Source organism: Rhincodon typus, chromosome 43, assembly GCF_021869965.1.
Source record: "Rhincodon typus isolate 14 chromosome 43, sRhiTyp1.1, whole genome shotgun sequence".
Taxonomy (NCBI): domain Eukaryota; kingdom Metazoa; phylum Chordata; class Chondrichthyes; order Orectolobiformes; family Rhincodontidae; genus Rhincodon; species Rhincodon typus.
The window spans coordinates 4326563-4347344 of NC_063374.1; the positions used below are offsets into that span (position 1 = coordinate 4326563).

The 20782-nt window shown below is 46.3% G+C and overlaps 2 protein-coding genes across 6 annotated transcripts in view; both read left to right on the forward strand.

Moving 5' to 3' along the window:
• Positions 1–6120: 6120 nt before the first annotated feature.
• LOC125487689 (RNA-binding protein lark-like) lies at positions 6121–8637 on the forward strand. The gene has a single exon (XM_048619773.1). The coding sequence runs from the start codon at positions 6156–6158 to the stop codon at positions 6942–6944; it is 789 nt and encodes a 262-aa protein (XP_048475730.1). The 5' UTR covers positions 6121–6155; the 3' UTR covers positions 6945–8637.
• Positions 6141–20782, forward strand: part of arl2 (ADP-ribosylation factor-like 2) — a 41412-nt gene continuing 26770 nt past the window's right edge. For 4 of the 5 annotated variants that reach the window (XM_048619774.1, XM_048619775.1, XM_048619776.1 and 1 more), the window contains exon 1: positions 6141–6236. The gene's annotated coding sequence lies outside the window, so the exon portion shown is untranslated. The remainder of the gene's footprint in view (positions 6237–20782) is intronic. The other variant, XM_048619778.1, reaches the window with a different exon arrangement.

Here is a 20782-nt window from a genome sequence, read left to right on the forward strand (position 1 = left end):
TCACGCACGGCCGGACCAATAGGGTTGCCGGATAACAAGGTGTAGAGCTGGATGAACACAGCAGGCCAAGCAGCATCATAGGAGCAGGAAGGCTGACGTTTCGGGCCTAGACCCTTCATCAGAATTGGGGGAGGGGAAGGGGGTTCTGAAATAAATAGAAAGAGAGCGGGGGAGGCGGATGGAAGATGGATAAAGAAGAAGATAGGTGCAGAGGAGACAGACAGGTCAAAGAGGTGGGGATGGAGCCAGTAAAGGTGAGCGTAGGTGGGGATTGGTCAGTCCAGGGAGGACGGACAGGTCAAGGAGGCAGGATGAGGCTGGTATGTAGGAGGTGGGGGTGGGGCTGTAGGTGGGGGGGAGGGGATAGGTGGGAGAAAGGACAGACAGGTTACGGAGGCGGGGACGAGCTGCGCTGGTTTTGGGATGTGCCCCTTCCTCCGTTACATTGATGACTGCATCAGCGCCGCCTCGTGCTCCCACGAGGAGCTCAAACAGTTCATCCACTTAACTAACACCTTCCACCCCAACCTTAAGTTCACCTGGATCATCTCCGATACCTCTGTCTCCTTCCTGGACCTCTCTGTTCCCATCTCTGGCAACCACCTGGAAACTGATATCCATTGCCCAGCTCGTCCCCACCTCCCTCACCTGTCAGTCCTTCCTCCCACCTATCCACTCCTCCCACCTCAAGCCCCACCCCCACCTCCTACCTACCAGCCTCATCCCGCCTCCTTGACCTGTCCGTCCTCCCAGAACTGACCTATCCCCACCCTAACTCTCCACCTACACTCACCTTTACTGGCTTCATCCCCACCTCTTTGACCTGTCTGTCTCCTCTCCACCTATCTTCTCCTCTATCCGCCTCCCCCTCTCTCCCTATTTATTTCAGAATCCCCCTCCCCTCCCTCATTTCTGAAGGGTCCAGACCCAAAACGTCAGCTTTCCTGCTCCTCTGATGCTGCTTGGCCTGCTGTGTTCATCCAGATCTACACCTTGTTATCTCAGATTCTCCAGAATCGGCAGTTCCCACTATCTCTGAATCAAATAGGGTAGCCATATTGGCGCAGGTGCAGGAAGGAAGGAAGGAAGGAAGGAAGGGAGGGAGGAAAAAGACTGCAGTTGCTAATACTGAGGAACATGCACAAAGAAGCCAGCCCGTCGGCCCGGGAAAGACGGGTATCTCATTGTTTGGGCAGCGCGTGAGGGCATGCCCCTCTCCCCGCAAAGGGACATCACCAGTCGCCAGCGGGAGACCATGTTTGCTGACACTGAGGAGCATGTGCAGAGAAGCCAGCCCATCGGCCCAGGAAAGATGGGCCACGCGTGAGGGCATGTCCCCCCTGCCACACGGGGACATCACCAGTCACCAGTGGAAGACTATGTTTGCTGACACCAAGAAGCATGGAAAAGCTCTCCTCATCAGGGAAAGATTCTTGCTCCATGGATTAAAAACAAAAAAACAAATTGCTGGAGAAACTTAACAGAACTGGTAGCTTCTGGACAGAAAAAGCAGAGTTAACACTTCGAGTCTAGTGACCCTTTTCTCCAGATGCTGACCTGCTGAATTTCTCTAGCAATTTCTCTTTTTAACTCTAATTTTCAGCCCCAGCAGTTTGGTTTTTTTTTGCTCTGTTCCAGTGGGTTGACTCTTAACCGCCGTGTGGGCAACACACGTGGTCTAGCCGGCAACGGCCACATCCCACGAATGAAGGAACCAAAAGAAAGTCTTGAAGGAGGGGAAATGAAGACAAGAGGTGATGGAGATCACAGCAGGTCAGGCAGCATCCCTGGAGAGAGACAGCAAGCTAATGTTTGGAGCCTAGATGACTCTTTGTCAGAGCTGAAGTGAAGTGTGGAGGAGGCAGCATTTATGCAATAGTGGTGGAATGGGGTTTGGAGTGTTGGGGGAGAAAGCATGTTTATAGTTCGGATTTAGTGATTGGAATGTGAGAATGGCAGAACAATGGTGTGTCTCACTGCCAGACTGGAAAGATCAGACAGTCCCACTGGGGTGGGGGGAGAGAGACGGTGGCAGAATGCAACAAGCAAAGCTAAAGAAAGGGAAGGAATGGGTTCACAATTTGAAGGTGTTGAACTCAACATTGAGCCCAGAATATTGTAAACTGCCTAGTTTGAAGACAAGATGTTGCTCCTCCAGTTTGCACTGTGATTCACTGGAACACTGCAGCATGCCAAGGAAAGACAAGTGGTCATGCGAGCAGGACGCTGTGTTAAGATGAATGGCTATGGGAAGGCTGGGGTCATGCTTGCGCATGAACCAGAGGTGTTCTGCAAAGCGGTCACCCAGTCTGCATTTGATTTCTCCGATGTATAGTTGGCCACGTTGGGTGCAGTGAATGCACAAGATTGGAGGAGGTACAGGTGAAATGCTGCTTCACCTGGAAAGACTGGTTAGGCCCTTGGATAGTGAGCAGGGAGGAGGTGAACAGGCAGGTGTTGCACCTTCTGCGGTTACGTGGGAAGGGGGATGGCGTTGGTGGTCGAGGAATGGACTAAGGAGGGAATGATCCCTGTGAAATGCAGACCGGGAGAGTGAGAGGAAGATGTGTTTGCTGGTGACATTCTGCTGGAGATGTCTGAAATGGCGGAGAATGATACTTTGAATGCAGAGATTGGGGGCGGGGTGGGTGAAGAGTGACAACAAGGGGGACCGGATCACACTGTTGTGAGTGATGGGTAAGGGCAAGGGCAGAAGCATGGGCGATAGGTTTGATGCAGTTGAGGGCTCTGGCAAACACAGTGGGCGGGAAACCATGGTTATGTAAAAAAGGAAGCCATGTTGAAGGAAGGAGGGGATGTGCTCCCTCATTGTTGTAGATATTTTCTAGTCAACATGGTTCAGAGCTGTTATTACACATGTCTGGAACAGGAAGAACTTTTTAACCCAGGTCTTCCAGGCAGGAAAACCCCTCCCCACATTCCTTGTCAATGGAAGTCTGGAGAGAGACACAGTGGTTCTTACTGAGGTTCATCCAGAGCAGCTGCGTGATGCAGCACTTTGTGCTCTACGGTCTGTTCAACGGAACACACACTGAGGCAAACAGCGACTGTGCCTGGAGGACCATCAACTGGGTCAAAAACACTCTTTAGTCTGCCTGAAACATGTTGGTCTTCCAGAGTAGGGAAGTGACCTTGACAGAGTGTTGCAGACTGGCACATTCCAAGGTCCAGGACTATGTGTTGAGGGATGCACTGAAGCATGAGGCAGCTGCTGCCAAGGCTTGTTAAGGAAAGACCACTGTCACAGGTCTTCCTGCTAAAGTTAAATTGGATCTGTTTGGTTATCAGACCCTCCCAGTGCCTCCAGTGGGTATGTAAATATAGTCTTGTACAACTAACCTCCCTGCTATAGGAAAGATGTTGTTAACTTGAAAGAGTTCAGGAAAGATTTACTAGGATGCTGCCAGAATTGGAGGGTTTGAGATACAGGGAGAAGTTGATTAGGCTGGGGCTTTTCTGCCCTGGAATGTTGGAGGCTGAAAGGTGGCCTTATAGAGGTTTATAAAATCATGAAGCACATGGATAGAGTGAATAGCCCAGGGTAGGGGAGTCCAAAACTAGAGGGCAAAGTTTAATGTGAGAAGGAAAAGATATAAAAGGGACCTAAGGTTCACACAGAAGGTGGTGTGTGTATGGAATGAGCTGCCAGATGAAGTGGTGGAGGCTGGTACAATTATAACATTTAAAAGGCATCTGGATGGGTACATGGATAGGAAGGGTTGAGAGAGATACGGGCCAAATGTTGGCAAATGGGACTAGATCTGGTCTGCATGGTGGAGTTGGACTGAAGGATCTGTTTCTGTGCTGTGTAACTCTATGATTATGATTATAAAAAATTCTTTGGGTTTGTTTGTTGGATAGAGTCAAACTCTAAAGTTGGTTTCTTTACATGCTGCTGTACAGTACCGAACTGATTTAGTGACTATATCTGCATATAAAGATATTTTTATGAATAAAGTTTTGGGCCAGCATTTATGCAATAGTGGTAGGGGGGCTTGGAGTGCTGGCGAGAAAGGATGTTGATAATTCAGATTAAGTGATTGGAGTATGAGAATGGCAGAACAATAGTGTGTCTAACTGCCAGACTGGAAAGATCAGGCAGTCCCATTGGAGGAAGGGGAGGGGAGACAGGGTGAAGGGGTAGAGTGGTGTAGTGTCGATGGTCGAGGAATGGACTAGGGACCTTGAACACCAACACGCTTACCCCACAGCCCCCGCAGCACCTTTCCATATAACTGCAGAAGGTGCGGCACCTATTCCTTCACCTCCTTTCCTACTCACGATCCAAGGGCCTAAACAGTCTTTTCAGGTGAAGCAGCACTTATCCTGGAACATCTGGACAACAGGACACATACATCAGACTCCTACTGATCAACTATAGCTCTACCCTTCAACACCATAATCCCTCCAGACTGATCTTAAAACTCTGAAACCTAGGTCTTGGCTCCAGCCTGTGCAACTGGATCTTCAACTTCCTGACCAATAGACCGCAGTGAAGACAGACAACTGCACCTCCTCCATGATAACATCAACACTGGAGTCCACCAAGGATGCGTTCTCAGCCCCATAGAGCAGGGGTTGAGAGCATCAAATTCCTCGGAGTGATAATAATCAACATCCTGTACTGGACTTCCCACATGATGCAATGGTCAAGAAGGCACAACAATGCCTCTTCTTCCTCAGAAGCTTAGGAAAACTGGCATGTTCATAAGGACGCTCACCAACTTTTACAGATGTATGATAGAAAACATATCATCCGGGTACATAATGGATTGGTACCACAATTGCTCTACCAAGGACCGTAGGAAACTACAGAAGGTTGTGTGCACAGCCCAGACTATCATGAAAGCCAACCTTCCATCCATGGACTCCATTTACACTTCTCTCTGCCTCTCCCAACCCAGTAATGCTCTCCTCAAACCTCTTCCATCAGGCATAAGATACAGAAGCTTGAACGTGCATGAAAAGATTCAAGAACAGCTTCTTCCCTGATGTTATTAGACTGATGAACAGACTCTCTAACTTCACGCATCTCCTGGGAGGTATAACCTGTGTGCCTCACTCTACCTAAGCACCATGTGTTCTGTACGTCCTTGCTAAGTATAATTTGCCTGTACAGCTTGCAAACAGCAAACACAGACTGGGTGACTACTTTGCAGAACACATATGGTCCATGCCCACGCACGACCCCCGGGCTTCCCGTAGCCCCTCGTTTTAACGCAGCGTCTTGCTCACATGCCCCCACCCTGTGTCTGTCCTCGGCATGCTACAATGCTTCAGCAAACATGGCACAAACTGGAGAAGCAACATCTCATCTTCAAACTAAGACAACAAGGTGTAGAGCTGGATGAACACAGCAGGCCAAGCAGCATCCCTGCTGTGTTCATCCAGCTCTACACCTTGTTACCTCAGATTCTCCAAAATCTGCAGTTCCTACTATCTCATCTTCAAACTAGGCAGTTTGCGACCTTCTGGGCTCAATTTTGAGTTCGATGCCTTCAAATGGTGAACTCGTTCTTTCCTTTGCTCTTAGCTTTGCTTGTTACATTCTCTTCCACGCCAATTAGGACTATCTGTCCTACTCAGCCTGGCACACCATTGTTCTACCATTCTCACATTCCCATCACTTCACTTGAACTACCAACATCGTATCTCCCCCACCCCCAAAAACAATCGCATAAATGCTGCATCCCTCCACACGCCAAACATTAGCTTCCTTTCCACTCCATGGACACTGCTTGACCCACCATGTTCACCAGGTTTTTTTTCCTTCTCAACCAATAGTATGGCCGCGTTTGTAGGAGCGCGTATGCGCCATTACGTAACGAAAAAGGGCGTGGTCGACCCACTTTCCTTAAAAGGAAGGCGGTCGCGGGGCGAGGAATCGCGGCGTCACGAAGGAGGCGTAGCCGTAGCAGGACACGCCCACCTCTAGATGAGACGATTATTTTCCTGGGGTATCCCGTCGTGACGCGCAGACGCACGACGACACGCCCCTCAGTACAAATAGGGCGGCCATCTTGGGGCAAGAGCTCAGTCTGTTGCTGGCGGCCGAAGAGTTCGGGAGTTGGGGGGGGGGCGGGGTTCTTCCGGGGGGGAGGGGTTGGGAGGGGACGGGCGATCCAAGTGTCAAGATGGTGAAGATCTTCGTGGGCAACCTGTCGCGCTACTGCAGCCCGAGCGAGCTGCGCAGCATGTTCGAGAAGTACGGCGAGGTGAGCGAGTGCGAGGTGGTGCGCAACTACGCGTTCGTGCACATGGAGAAGCTGAGCCAGGCGACGCGCGCCATCAAGGCGCTGCACCGGAGCAACGTGCACGGCGCGCACATCACAGTGGGCGTGGCGAACGCGCGCACCCGCAACACCACCAAGGTCTTCGTGGGTAACCTGGCCGAGCCGGTGTCGGGCGCCGCCATCAAGGAGCTCTTCCAGCGCTTTGGCCGGGTCGTCGACCTGGACGTGGCGCGCACCTTCGCCTTCGTCTACATGGAGCAGGAGCGCCAGGCGCTGGCCGCCATCCAGGCGCTGGACGGCACCCCGCTGCAGGGCCAGAACATGTTCGTGCAGCTGTCCCGCTCCAACCCGAGCCGCGAGTCGTGGGACCTTGGAGGGGCCGGGGGCCCCCAGCAGCAGTACCGAGAGGACGCGGGCCCTTACCCGGCCTCCAGGCCTCCGCCCGCAGGCGGCCACCACCACCACTACTACTACTACGATGACCAGCCCGGCTACTACGACCCATACCGGGCCCCCCCTCCTCCGCCACCGCCGCCCCGAGGTGGGGGGCGGCCGCCCTTTGGGGCCGCTGCCTACCAGGACCACCGTCGTCCCCCTCCCGGCATGATGAGGCCTATGCCCCCTCCGCCGCCGCAGTATTTGAGAGCCCCTTACCTGAACGGCTACGGCTCCAGGCTTCGTGGTTACTGAAGAGTTTTGAGGGGTCGGTGGGGGTGAAGGCGGGGAGAGGGGTGGGAATGTGAGGGGGCAGAGGGAGATCTGTAGGTGGGGTTGGGGTAGGGCTGTCTTCTTGATACTCCCTCACCCTACCTCTTTCTCCATCTCCCTCCTCCTCCCCCTCTCCCCACCCCCCCCACCCCCCCACAACGCTGGCAGGCTTCTCCAAAACCGAGGATGGGGGTAGAGAGATAATGAAGATCCACTGACGTGAATCAAACCCTTGTAGGGGTGTGGGGTGGGGGGGGCGGTGGAGAACGTGAAGAGATCTGCCACTGGGAAAAGCCTTTGGTCTTGGGAAGTCGTGAAGGTCCCCAGGCACAAAGTGAGGAAGGTGGAGTCTAAGTCGCCACTGAAAGGTAGCAATCTTGGGATAGAGTGTTGTGAATGTGTGGTGACGCAAATCCAAGTCTTGGGGCAAGGGGGTGAGAGAGGCCTCATGAAGATTCACCACCAACACATAAGGTTTGGAGGATGTTTTCGCCATCACTAATGCTCTACAGAGGCCCTACTGCAATCTCACAGCCCCCCGTTCATTCTGTTCAGCTTTCCCCTTCTCAGTGGCAGGTTTCCCTGATCCTTTTATGTTTTATGTTGGCTACCCTTCTGTGTCTCTACCATTTCCCCCACCTGTTCTGCAAACCTGTTTCTCTGTTGCCAGGTTCCTTCCCTGTTTGAGGAGGGCCATTTGAGTTCCTGCTTGGAAGATAGTCACTCATCAGCAGCGAAGATTGTGTGGGTGGGGTGGGGTGGTGGGTTGGTGGAATGGTTGTAGAAGGAACCGAGATGACACCGAGCCGAGACAGGCTGCTGGATTCAATGTGACTTTCTCAAGGAGCATCAGTCTGTCTGATCCTTGTAGCTTTTGGAGCCAGCTATTCTGCTTATTCTCTGGGGGATGGCTGTGGTCTAAGTTCATTCGTTGACTTACATTGTTCGCAGTGAGGGCTGGAATTGGGACTCATTCACGTCTCTGCTATAGTGGGGGATCCTTTAACTACAGTTTGGCTCTAGCTGACTGGAATCACCTGGGGCTTTGGAGGAAAGGGCCAGAAATGGGACTGGCTTTCTTGTCCTGAGGAAGTCGTCTAACTCCATTGTCTGTTCAAGATTCATTGTTCTGATTGTGGGTGGGGTGGGTCTGGTAATGGGAATTTATCCAGCACTTGTAGTGGGTATGTTCGTGGTTTATTAATGTCTTTGTTCACTGGGGAGGGATCGATTCCTGAAATGGGAATTATTTGAGATCTTATGGGGGTGAATTTCACTGCGATTTGTATGTAACTTGCATGTTTTCATGGCGGGGGGGAGAATTGGTGGGCCTTTGAGCACATGTAATGAGGGTTGGGATCCTTTGCTTATTCACTGGGTTTTTTCTGGAATGGGCTGTACTGAAACTTGTAACAGGGAACCCCAGTTGCAATTTGCTGTGTAATTCCTGGCTGTTTTCCTGTGATGGGGTAGATGGGTCTTCGTTGACTTGATGCATTGTGTACTTGGGGCTAGGGAATAGTGTCTCTGTAAAATGCTTCTTGGGGGGTGAATTGTGATGCGGTAGTTAACTTGCTTTGGGGTTTTTCCTGATCTTTGAGCATTGCTGTCTTTTTTCAAAGAAAACGGGCTCACTGTGCCGTTTTGTCAAAATTATAAAGCTAGTGTAAAGGTTTTTATGCGTCTGGCTTTTTATTCAACCTCTTTCATTCAACTCCGTACTGGCTTTCAGAAAACTCTCCCTTTGGAAATGGGTACTGCCACAAGAGTATTTGGGTCTGATTGGGTTTACAATGCTGTTAGCAAATTCTGGGTATATCGGGTCTTTGTCATCTGGGATTACTGTGACACTCATGGGCATCTCGCTTTTAGAGTCACATGCAGAGTCTGGGCTTATTGTGACACTCCTGGGCTCCATAGGTAGGGTCAGGGCTGCACTTATTGTGTCACGTGTAGGGTCTGTGATTACTGTGACCCTCAGGGCTGCACTTGTAGAGTTACAAGTAGGGTCTGACACTGCTGTAATATGGGGGCTGCACTTTTGAGAGTCATAGGTAGGGTCTGGGCTGCACCTAATGTCACAGGTCTGGGTCTGGGCTTGCTGAGACATTCATGGGGCCACACTATTAAAGCTATAGGTTGGATCTGGATTAGCTGTAGAACATGGGGTTGCACTTAGGGTCATAGATGGCGTCTGGGCTTATTGTGACACTCATGGACTGCATGTTTGAGGGCTATAGATAGGGGTTTGGGCTTGCTGAGGGACTTGGGGGCTGCACTTGCAGATCCACCTGTAGGGTCAAGTTTGTTGTGCTTGAGGCTGCACTTGTAGAATTGCAAGTAGGGTCTGGGATTACTGACATTCATGGGCTGCACTTTTGAGAGCCATAGGTAGGGTCTGGGCTGCACCTGATGTCACCGGTAGGGTCTGCCATTGCTGAGACACTCGTGGGACTGCACTTTTGAGAGCTATGTTCTGGGCTCCATTTAGTATCATGTTAGGGGCCGGGCTTGCTGTGATCCTCGTGGGGTCTGCACTTGTAGAGCCACAGGTAGGGTTTGGGCATACGCATCTTCTGCGTCGGGGTTCTGTGTTTCTTTTTCAACACCTCTGCGTTTGTTTATGATCCACCAGCAATGTGTAGGCTTATAGAGCCCTCCTGGGAGCAGCATTTCTACTGCCACATGTATAGTCCGGGTTTATGGTGTCAATAGGGGCTGGGTTCCCAGTGCCATAAGCATGGCTTGCCTTTAGAGTGGTACCAATTGGCTTTGGACATTGCCACGCCTGGGACTGCATTAGTATCACATGTAGGATCTGGGCTTATGTGCTTCTAACAGGAGGAAAGCTGGGCTTATGGTGCCATTAGTGGGCAGGTGTCTGGGCTTAGTGTCATTATGGGTTTCTACCTGCCAGAGCATGCTTGCAAGTGTTAACTAGAGGAGATGGTAGAAGCAACTGGAGCAATAACAGGTAAGTGTATTTTCTTGATACCTTTCCTTTTTGGAAAGCAACATTCTTGGTGTTAAATAGTCTATTGGCTTCACTGGCACCCGGCAGACTGGGCAGTTTAAATTTGTAGAGGGGTGTAAAGCCTCAAATGGGACAGAAAATCCAAGGCATGGCTGGTTGAAGAGATGAGATCTGGCGGTGCTGGTTGGATTTAGACCCCGAGCAATGCTGGATGGCAATGAATTGGATGGTGGGATGCCTTAAAAGATCTGACACTGAACTGAGGCAGTAAGATCATCTTGCCACTCCAGAAATCATATTGTATGCGTGCAATTTTGGTTGCCACACTGCGCAAAGACATTGCAGTGATGTAAAAGGGGATAAGCAGAATGGTGGTTGATACTGGATTGTTTGGGGTAATTCCATAAATTGGAGAATTTTTGCATTGGACGATAGAAGGTTGGGGTGCAGTGGAGGGGGACTCTTTAGATTCAAGCAATACCTTTCACAACTGCAGTTATGGGGTACGTAAATAGGAAGGGTTTAGAGGCATATGGGCCAAATGCTGGCAAATGGGACTGGATTAATTTAAAAAATATTCGGCATGGAAGATTTGGACCAAAGGGTGTTTCCATGCTTCACACTACGTAGTTTGTAGAAGTATTTCTAAAGGGTCGTAATGTGCTGTGATAGTATGATGTTTCAGGATTGTAAAGGTTTAAACGACGGCTTGTTTGCTGTTCATGTCATGGGCTCTTCTAGAGATTGAGTTGTACAGCATGGAAAGTGTGGGAGTAAGGGTTTTAAGAAAGTTCACTCAATGTCACATCTTGAGATTAGCTGACTGCAAGAGCTGATCTGCTTGAGCTGCCTGGCTACATCCTGACAATGAAAGAAAGTGAGATTGCTTTAAGCTCCTTTCGTGGCACAGCCTTCAAATTTTCTAACGGTTCTCAAGTACATCAAATGCAGACATGGATACAGAATCTAGCGACTGTATAATATGTTGTAATGCAAATCCCAGTCGCAGCTTACTGGAAACTAAAGCAGTCATGGCAGCTGTGGTATGTTATAGCAGGTCACTCCTGCCAAATGGCATAAGAAAACCTCATAATCTGAGATAGAAAATACCTAGTAGTGTTTGGACAGTTGTACACATTGCTAATCACTGAGGTAAGAGAGAACAAAAGGTACAAATCAAAATTGAAAGTGGGAGAGGGAAGGGGTGAGAAATTTCTCCTCCATTCTAAAAGGATGATCCTCTAATTTGTTGAGTGCCTCCTAGTCTGGACTTGCCTAGAAGTGCAGTTATTCTTTTTATGCTGAGTCTAGACCATCCAGGGCCCTATTCCATTCAAGTCATCCCTCTTTCTAAACTCCAGTGGAAACAAGCCCACTCATCTAGTAAATCTCTGGATTTCTTCCAATACATTTACATCCACCCTTGAATGAGACTGCAGTGTTTCAGATGTGGTTTCATCAATGCCCTGATAAATGAAGTATGTTTTGTAATAAAGGATAATAGTTCATTAGCTTCAGTTACTTTCTGTACCCGTGAACTCTTTGTGATGTGTGCTAGAATACCCAGATCATTCTGCACCTCAATTCTGAAGTCATTCTCCATTTAAATAAAATTCTGCTTTTTCATTCTTGCCGAAGTGAAAGAATGTCCCACTGGGGAGCAATTCACTTAATGAATGAAATTTAAAATATGTTGTGGGTTCCAGTGATTGGATGGTAGCATTCTAGCCACATGTAGTTCCTTGACCCTAGTCACTATTGTGTGTTGTTTTGAGAGATCATGACTGATCAGTGGCTTAGTTACTCATTGTGTTCTAACTTTGTCTCTGAGCAAAATTCATTGGCTACCCCTAGTTAAACTGATTACCTTCCTAGAGCATTTGCAACTCAACCATATTGCCGTGGGTCTGGAGTCATACGTAGGCCAGACGAAGAAAGGATGGCAGATCTTGTTTTTAATGGCATTTGGCAATGTGTTACATGGGTGCCATTAGGTTATCTTTTAATTACATATTTTTTATTATTTTTTTCATTCATGGGATGAGGGTGTCATTAGTTAGGCCAGTATTTATTTCCCATCCCTCATTGCCCAGAGGACGGTTAAGACTAATCCTGTGGCCATTTGTTCTGGGTCTGGAGGCCCATGTAGACCAGACCAGGTAGGAATGACAGCTGCCTTCCCTAAAGGGTGTTAGTGAACTAGATGGATTTTTCCTAACAATTGGCAATGGATTAATGGTCATCGTTAAGAGTTTTAATTCCAGATTTTTTTCTAATGTTGAATTCAGTGACCCATCCCCACATTTTTTCCTACTTTAGCCTTAAAATCTTTGTTTGGGGGGTGCGGAAAGCATTGTCATTTGTTTTGAAATTATCATCCATTGTTATTTGTTGAGATTTCCAAGGTTTTCATACCCTTTTTCTCCATAGAAATATACTAAATTTCACTTTGGAAATGTCAGTCACACTGATGGAAACCATCTGATCCTGGATAATTGTCACTCTGCAGCGCCATTATTTCCTCCTTTACAGTAGGTCTTAATTTAGTGGAATCCCCATACTTAAGCCAGCATTAATTTCCTTTGATTATCTGGGATACTGGCACCTTTTTCTGTAAATGTTGGCAAAATAATTAACTGACTGAGGGGATCTAATTGAGGTGTATAAGATGCTGAAGGGGATTGACAAAGTAGATGCAGAGAGGATGCTACCTCAACTGGGAGAATGTAGGCCAAGGGTTTTAGTTTTAGGATATGGGGTAATAGATTTAAAGTAGGTGAGAAGAAATTACTTCTCTAAGGTTCAGAAATCCGTGGCATTCACTCCCTCTGGTGGATGCTGGGACATGGAGTAAATTTTATGGTAAGACAGATTTTAATAGTAATGGGTTGAAGGGCTATGGAGAGCGGGCAGGGAAGTGGTGTTGAGGCTGAGATGAGATCAGCTATGATCATATCAAATGGAGCAGGCCTGAATTGCCTACTCCTGGTTCTTATGTCTGCAGTTTCCTCCGTTTCATTGATAGTATCTCAAATTTAAGAGGTGCCTTTTTTTGATCACCCCGTTTCTCCAAATGGTTTGATGTTTGTGTTGAAAGACCACACACTTCTTTCTATGCTCATTTTGTGGTTCTCAGTCAGAGCTCTGTTTGAACAGAAGGTAGCCAGTTGGCACAGCAACTCTGTAATCCAATTGTCTCTGCTTTCCAAAGTCCAGATCATTCAAGCTTGCTGCTTAAGTGAAGTGCTTCCACACATCCTTCCCCGCATCTGTTCACCAGTTGTTGTACCATCCAATTCATAGGGATAATTTTGCATTTGTCTACCTTATCTCAACCTGTCATCGTCCTGAAACGTCGTTCAATCTGTTTTGCTTCAAGGAGAACAACCCTGACCTTGTCAATAAAATCCCTAGTTCCTAGAACTATTCTGGTCAATCTTTGCATTGTTCCTGAAGTGTGGTTACCAGACATGAAGCTATACTGAAAGATTTAGCATGATTTCCCTTACTAAAACTTAATGTTTCTATTTATGAAGCCCCAGATCACCATGTTTTGCTACTATTCTTTAAATATGTCTTTTCTACCCTCCAGCTTATGTGTATGTGAGCCCCCAGGTCGCTTATCCTCAAGTGCACACTCCAACTGTGCCGTTAAATCTATACTGTCTGCCAAAATTTATGACTTTACAGTTCTCTGAACACATTCTGTCACTTGTCTGCTACAGTCAGTCAATCTTCATTCGGGAATGTAAGCTTTGCTGGCAGGGCTAATATTTATTGCCAGTCGCAAGTTTCCCTTGAGATTGGTAGAATCTGGTTGCTAAACCTCTAACTCTGCACTTGGCTTAGTTATTCATTGTTCTAACTTTGTCTCTGAGCAAAATTCATTGGCCACTCCTTGTTGCAATTAAACTGATTACCTTCCTACGGCATTTGCAAGTCAACCATATTGCCGTGGGTCTGGAGTCATACGTAGACCAGACAAAGAAAGGATGGCAGATCTTGTGTTTTTGATGGCATTTGACAATGTGTTACATGGGTGCCATTAGGCTATCTTTTAATTTCATATTTTTTATTTTTTTTTCATTCATGGGATGAGGGTGTCACTAGTTAGGCCAGTATTTATTTCCCATCCCTCATTGCCCAGAGGATGGTTAAGACTAATCCTGTGGCCATTTGTTCTGGGTCTGGAGTCCCATGTAGACCAGACCAGGTAGGAATGACAGCTGCCTTCCCTAAAGGGTGTTAGTGAACTAGATGGATTTTTCCTAACAATTGGCAATGGTTTCATGGTCATCGTTAGATTTCTAATTCCAGATTTTTTCTGTTATTGATTCAATTTCCACCATTTGGTGAGATTTAAACCCTGGTCCTCAGAAAAGTAACTGGGTCTCTGGATTAACAGTCCAGTAATAGTACCACTAGGGTGTTGCCTCCCCTTAAATTTTGTTGAATTAGAGTTGATGTTTTAGGTCTGGTGACCCACAGAAGGAAGAGTCACTGGACCTAAAACGTTAACTGATTGCGCTTCACAGATGCTGCCAGACCTGCTGACCTTTTCCTGCAATTTGTGTTTGCTCGTAACATCTGACCTGTATCTTGGGAAGACACTCTGGCAAGCCGTTCTACAATCTCCTTTTCTATTTCCTTTAGCAACCTTGGATCCTAGGCATCTGACCCACCTTAAGCCTTTTCAAAGCATCGTATTTAGCGCTTTTCACTCCATCAACTGTACCGTCTCCCCTTGGAAATGTTATGTTGGTTGTGTGTTTTAAATTTATTCAGGGATTTAGTGGCTGGGCAAATTTGTTGCCTATTCCTAATCTCCCATTCAGACAATGATGTTGGACTGCTCCCTTGTATCACTGCTATCCATTTGGATAGGTGTATCCACAGTGCTGTTAAAGGAATTCTAGGAATATTGACCCAGCTCTTAGCAAGCACCAGTTGGAGGCAGGAAATGCTCGGTGGGTTTTACAGCAACTGTGGAGAAGAAACTTCTAATGTTTCAGGTTGTGATCATTCATCAAAAGTCACTACCCAGAAAGTTACCTCTGTTTCTCCCTTGGAGCATAGGATCAGGAGTAGGCCATTCAGCAAGACCTGCTGTGTTCATCCAGCTATACAACTTGTTTCTCTAATTCCACACACTTGCCTTTGGCCCATGTCCCTCAATATCTTTGCTTAATGAAAAATTGTCTTCGATTTAAAATTAATGACTGATCCATCATCCACTGCTATTTGTGACAGACTTCCAAACGTGGACCACCCAGATCTGTTTGGTATTTCCAATGCTTTGTTTTTTATTCACTCAAGTCTAACTTTGCCCTGTGCCTTTAAGCAAATACCATCTTTGACCCTAATAGAACCATTTGTTGCCCACACATCAAAATTGGTGCCTTTGTTTCATCTTAGCTGTTCTGTTGTCCATAGCTTTCTTTTTGACCAGTATAGGTAATGCCACTTATGGGCATAGACTGATTTGTATTATCTTTTCTGGACATCTTGCAATGGATGTAATTTTACCTGTTGAGCCCGGGTTTGCCAATTGGCTCGTTAATACCAACTACTTTTACCAAGAAGCTTGCCAAATGGAATATGTTTTGATTATAGTATAATAACTGGCTTGGCAGGCTATTAGTTTTCTTACTCCCTGTAGGCTGTTTTGTTCAAGTGAAGCTGTCTAATTAACCTTTGGTGTCTCCAACATTCAATTTTTAAAGATTATTTAACATCCAGATTTACTCAGTTCTATTATTGTCGTGGATGATGTTTCTCCTTGGTATCAACTTCTCTGATTTTTTTTTAGACCTTTCATGTAGCAGTCCCGATGCTTTACCATCTTCCTAATTCCAAGAACATTTGGTTTGCAATTATCTTTGACTTGTTGTATCACACAGTGAACTTTGCAACTTCTTGACTTTCTTGCTTTTGCAGTCTAGTCACTTGCCATTGTGGGCTTGTTGCCTACCTCCTGACCATCTCATTTTGCAATTTGGTTACAAGATTGTCAATTGGCATAAGACAGTACTTTCTGTACTTGAGTAAAACAATAAAACATGAGTCAGTTGAATTGTACACTGAATATATTCACATAGCATTGTGTGACCATTGAGCACGTAATCTACCCTAATTGTACTATACTGACTAAACCTTTTCTTTCTGAATAGTCTCAGCCTTGGATATGTGCAGCTTAATATTCATGGTATTTATATGTCGAAGCATAGACCTTAATCATGAGATTAAATTTAATCATATCGCTAGACTCTTCCACATCCTTAAAAGTTTACCACGTAGAGACAACTTTTTCCTCACGCCTTGTAATTTTTTTTTTTGTGAATTAAGAGCTTTTTAAGAAGTGCCTTTGGATGTTTTTCTACACTAATGCTTCAGTATAAATGTGAATTTTTCTGATTCACATTGTTAAAAAGATGCTTCCTATTTAATATTTCTTGGAAGCCTTACACCTTGAAGGATTGTCAAAAAATGTACTTATTTCAGGTTTTGTGGAAATACCTGGAGTGCTTTATTTGAAAGGGATTTTTGAAAAGCCCCCAGGGACAGTGGACTTTTTTCAAACAACAAGCTTCCTAGAAATCACATGACTAGTGATAAATACTTGTTCTGCTGTAGATTGTACTGTGGAACTTCCTGCAGAGTGGATTGGAGACGTTCATGTTTTATCTGGACTTTATTTAGGGGAATAAGATGCACGTGGAAGTGCTGTCCAGCTGATCTCTTCTAATTCTGAAAACCCTTTTGTTGAATTCAGGGTAAAACCTATTTGCTGTTCTGAAAGTGATTGCAGGAGCTTCTTAGTATTGCATTTCCTGAGCAAGCTGTGACTGCCAAGACTCCAGAGACAACAGTGCATGATAGTGACCTGACTGTCTGTACTAGAACATAAGAGCAGCTCTTGGAGTGGAGCATACTGTGCTAAAACCTTGAAAGCATGTTTTCATAGAGATTTTTTTCTCTCAAGTTTTCATGCTTTGCAATATTTTGGGAGTAATTTTAGAGGATTTAAATCTGTACTTCTATATTACTGACTATATATTTTAACCACTTAGGGCATCTCAATGAATAAGTTTGTTTTGGATAATCAACCAGTACTTGTATTTAAGAAACTTGGTTAGAATCTTTTTATTCAAAACATGTGGATGTGGTATGTAATTGGCCATCTTGGTAACAGGAAAATATTATTTTCCTATTTTCTAATGTTGTTCTTGGAGCAGTAGCATAAGATCAATAGTGCATTTCATCAGCCTTAGTTGTAACAATGTTTAGTCCCTTCCCTGCTGGCTTGAACAATAGATGCATGTGTGTCCATTACCGTCCCACTTAAAATGAATCACTTTTTTCCAGATCATTATTTGTTATCGTGACAGCTCTCTGGTCAAGGCATTTGGATGATATTTGCAATATGTTTTTAAAAATGTCCCTTAGAATTGGGTTATTTTTAATTTGAGCTGTATTTAGTCTAAACTAAACAAATTAAATTCCCTTTGAAATTTGGAAATTTCCCTTGTGGGGAAACTTTGTCCAGATTTATTGCGGCTAATGAATGTGATAGGAATTTAGTGAAGCTCTGAGCTCTGTGACAGACCATATCATATTTGGCTGCTCGGTTTGCAGTTGGAATTTTCTCCCTTGTGCAAATCTTTCAGCTGTCCCTATGATCAAAGAAATACAGGAGGGACAGGATTGTGCTGCCAGATATAAACAGTGAAGGATATGACTGGATGTAGAGTCATAACAGCCATTAGGAGCAGACCGTTAAGCTTATTATGACCTTGCCTACTCTCTGTAGAGCAATCAAGTCAGTCCCAATCCCTGTGGCCCTGCAAACTAATTTCCCTCGAATGCCAAGCCAATTTCTAGCGCCATCATGGGAAGTGATTTCCCAAGTCATTGTCACTGGTGTGTAAGTTGTTCCGTGAGTTTTCTCTTTGAGCAATACCATACCACGCAGCCAGAACCTTAAATCTGTATCTTTGTCCTTGTATGATCACCTAATAGTGGCTTTTCTTTGTTTTGCAAATCTGCTGTAATCTTGAATTCCTCCATTAAATCTTCCTCCAGTCTCCTTTGCTCTGAGGACAGCAGATGGAATTTCCTCATTTCCATACTCGTATCCATCTTAAATGGGAGACTCTTTTTTTAAGTTGTCAAGAGCAACTATCCCCCAACCCATCTAGTCCCCTCAAATCGTAAATGTTTCAATAACATTAGCTATCGTTGTTTAAACTCTATGGGTATCAATCCAATCTGATCAACCATTTTTTTCATAAGATGAGGTTGAATTAATGACTCCAGAAAATATTTATGGCCAATTTTGAGAGAAATTCCAGATGAATGACAATAGTACATCAGTGTGCACGCTCAATTAGTGCATGCTGTCTCTCTCCTCCTCCTCTCCCCACAACCAAAACCTCCCCCAAGTGACATCTCTTCAGTATCTGTTCCCAACAAGGAGTGAGTCTGTTGGATGGTGCTAGAGAAGGAAGTCTTTCACTTTAGATAGGAGCAGACTAGGAAGGACTGGATGAAATATAAAAATGTTTTCAAAATCGTATGCGCAAGCACACCAAGCATGGTGAATGAGTTTACTGAGCGTGGGGGAAGGAACGTGATGTGATGCCCACGATGGAAATATGCCTTAAAACAAAGGATTGGTGCTTGATATTGGAAGATGTTAAGGCCTCCCAATGCAAGGGGCCTTAAGCTCAGGCAGCAATGGGCACCATAGAGCTGTGTCCCTTGCCGTCAAGCTCCTTCCTCTACTTGCTGAGTTCTCACCCAGGGATCAGTGAGCGTTTTGTGGAGCGGTAGTAGTGTCCCCACCTAATGTCCACTTTCTAACTTTGATAGGGAAATCCTATTGCCATACAGAGTAAAGTTTCAGAATTTGCTGATTATACCAAATGTTGGCAGAGGTGAAGGAACAGGAGGATACCAGTGGACGGCAACAGTGTGTCCTTTGCTTTCTCTTCAACAGTTGGTGGTCTTAAATCAAAAAATGGAAACATCCACACCTGCAATGTCTTAAAAACAGATGAACAAAAAGCAGAATCAGGTGTCTGTGCACTTTCAGCCCAGATGTCTCAGCTGGGTATCCAAACAGAGATATTACATGCTTTTCTTCTCTGAATGTGAGCGGTGTGTATAAAACCATCTAACCTGTGAGAAAGAGAGGCTTAAAATGCTTTACAGCCATGAAACACTTCTGAAGATGAATTACTGTTGTAAAGATGAGAGCAGCCTACCTGCTCACAGCAAACAGCAATGCATTAATGACCAGATTGCCTGCTTTGTTTTTTGAGATGTTGGTTGATTGCTCAGTATTGCCCATCAGCACCGTGGATAGCTCCCCTTTGAATAATGCTGGAGATCAAAGTGCACATCTTTGCCTGTGCCTGTGGATTAGTTCGCAATATTCTGGCACTCCACAATGGATCATCCTCCATTAATAACGGTCACCTCAGGCCTGTCCTCCATCCCTGGCTCTGGTTCCTTTGTATCCGCCCAAGAGGGCAAGACAGGGCATTGATTAACATTGCATCTAAAAGCCAATCCAACAGTGCGGCCCTCTTTCATTGCCAGCTTGTGCGCTGCAGTCATGGAGTGGGATTTGAACCTGCAATTTTCTGACTTGGCAAGAGTATTCCCATCAGAGCCAGGATTGACACTTCTTTCATCGAGACAACTTGTGTAATTTGTCTTGGTTAGGCAGTTGCTTGCGGTCTTTTGTTTTTGTGTTTCCCTTGCTAAACTGATGAAAACAAAACTTTTTAAAAGTCCAAGGGAGAACGTGTGACTGGGTTAAGAATGAAAGATACAGTCGATTAGAGTATGAGACTTCTAGGTGGTGAGTGCATTGTTGGTAGACAGGGCAATGCTGACTGGAGTCCAGCATGGGTTGGTATTCAGACCCTTCACTTCTACCTGCAGAAGTGACTGGCTGTTGCAGTCACAGCCAGTTTGGCCGTGCAGTGGGAATCCAGAATGATTTGAAGTTTTAGAGATAGTAGGAACTGCAGATGCTGGAGAATCCGAGACAACAAGGTGCAGGGCTGGATGAACACAGCAGGCCAAGCAGCATCATAGGAGCAGAGAGGCTGACGTTTCGGGCCTAGACCCTTCATCAGAAAAGGGGGAGGGGAAGGGGGTTTTGAAATAAATAGGGAGAGAGTGGGAGGCGGATAGAAGAGGGATAGAGGAGAGGATAGGTGGAGAGGAAACAAACAGGTCGAAGAGGCGGGGATGGGGCCAGGAAAGGTGAGTGTAGGTAGGGAGTTAGGAAGGGGATAGGTCAGTCCAGGGAGGACGGACAGGTCAAGGGGGCGGGATGAGGTTGGTCGGTAGGAGATGGAGGTGCGGCTTGAGGTGGGAGGAGGGGATAGGTGGGAGGAAGAACAGGTTAGGGAGGCAGGGACGAGCTGGACTGGTTTTGGGATGCGGTAGGGGGAGGGGAGATTTTGAAACTTGTGAAATCCACATTGATACCATTGGGCTGCAGGGTTCCCAAGCGGAATATGAGTTGCTGTTCCTGCAACCTTCGGGTGGCATCGTTGTGGCACTGCAGGAGGCCCAGGATGGACATGTCGTCTGAGGAATGGGAGGGGGAGTTGAAATGGTTCGCGACTGGGAGGTGCAGTTGTTTGTTGCGAACCGAGCGTAGGTGTTCTGCAAAGCGGTCCCCGAGTCTCCGCTTGGTTTCCCCGATGTAGAGGAAGCCACACCGGGTACAGCGGATGCAGTATACCACATTGGCAGATGTGCAGGTGAACATCTGCTTGATGTGGAAAGTCTTCTTGGGGCCTGGGATGGGGGTGAGGGAGGAGGT

Coding starts and splice junctions, on each gene's coding strand:
- LOC125487689 (XM_048619773.1), top strand. CDS start 6,156: ATGGTGAAGATCTTCGTGGGCAACCTGTCGCGCTACTGCAGCCCGAGC.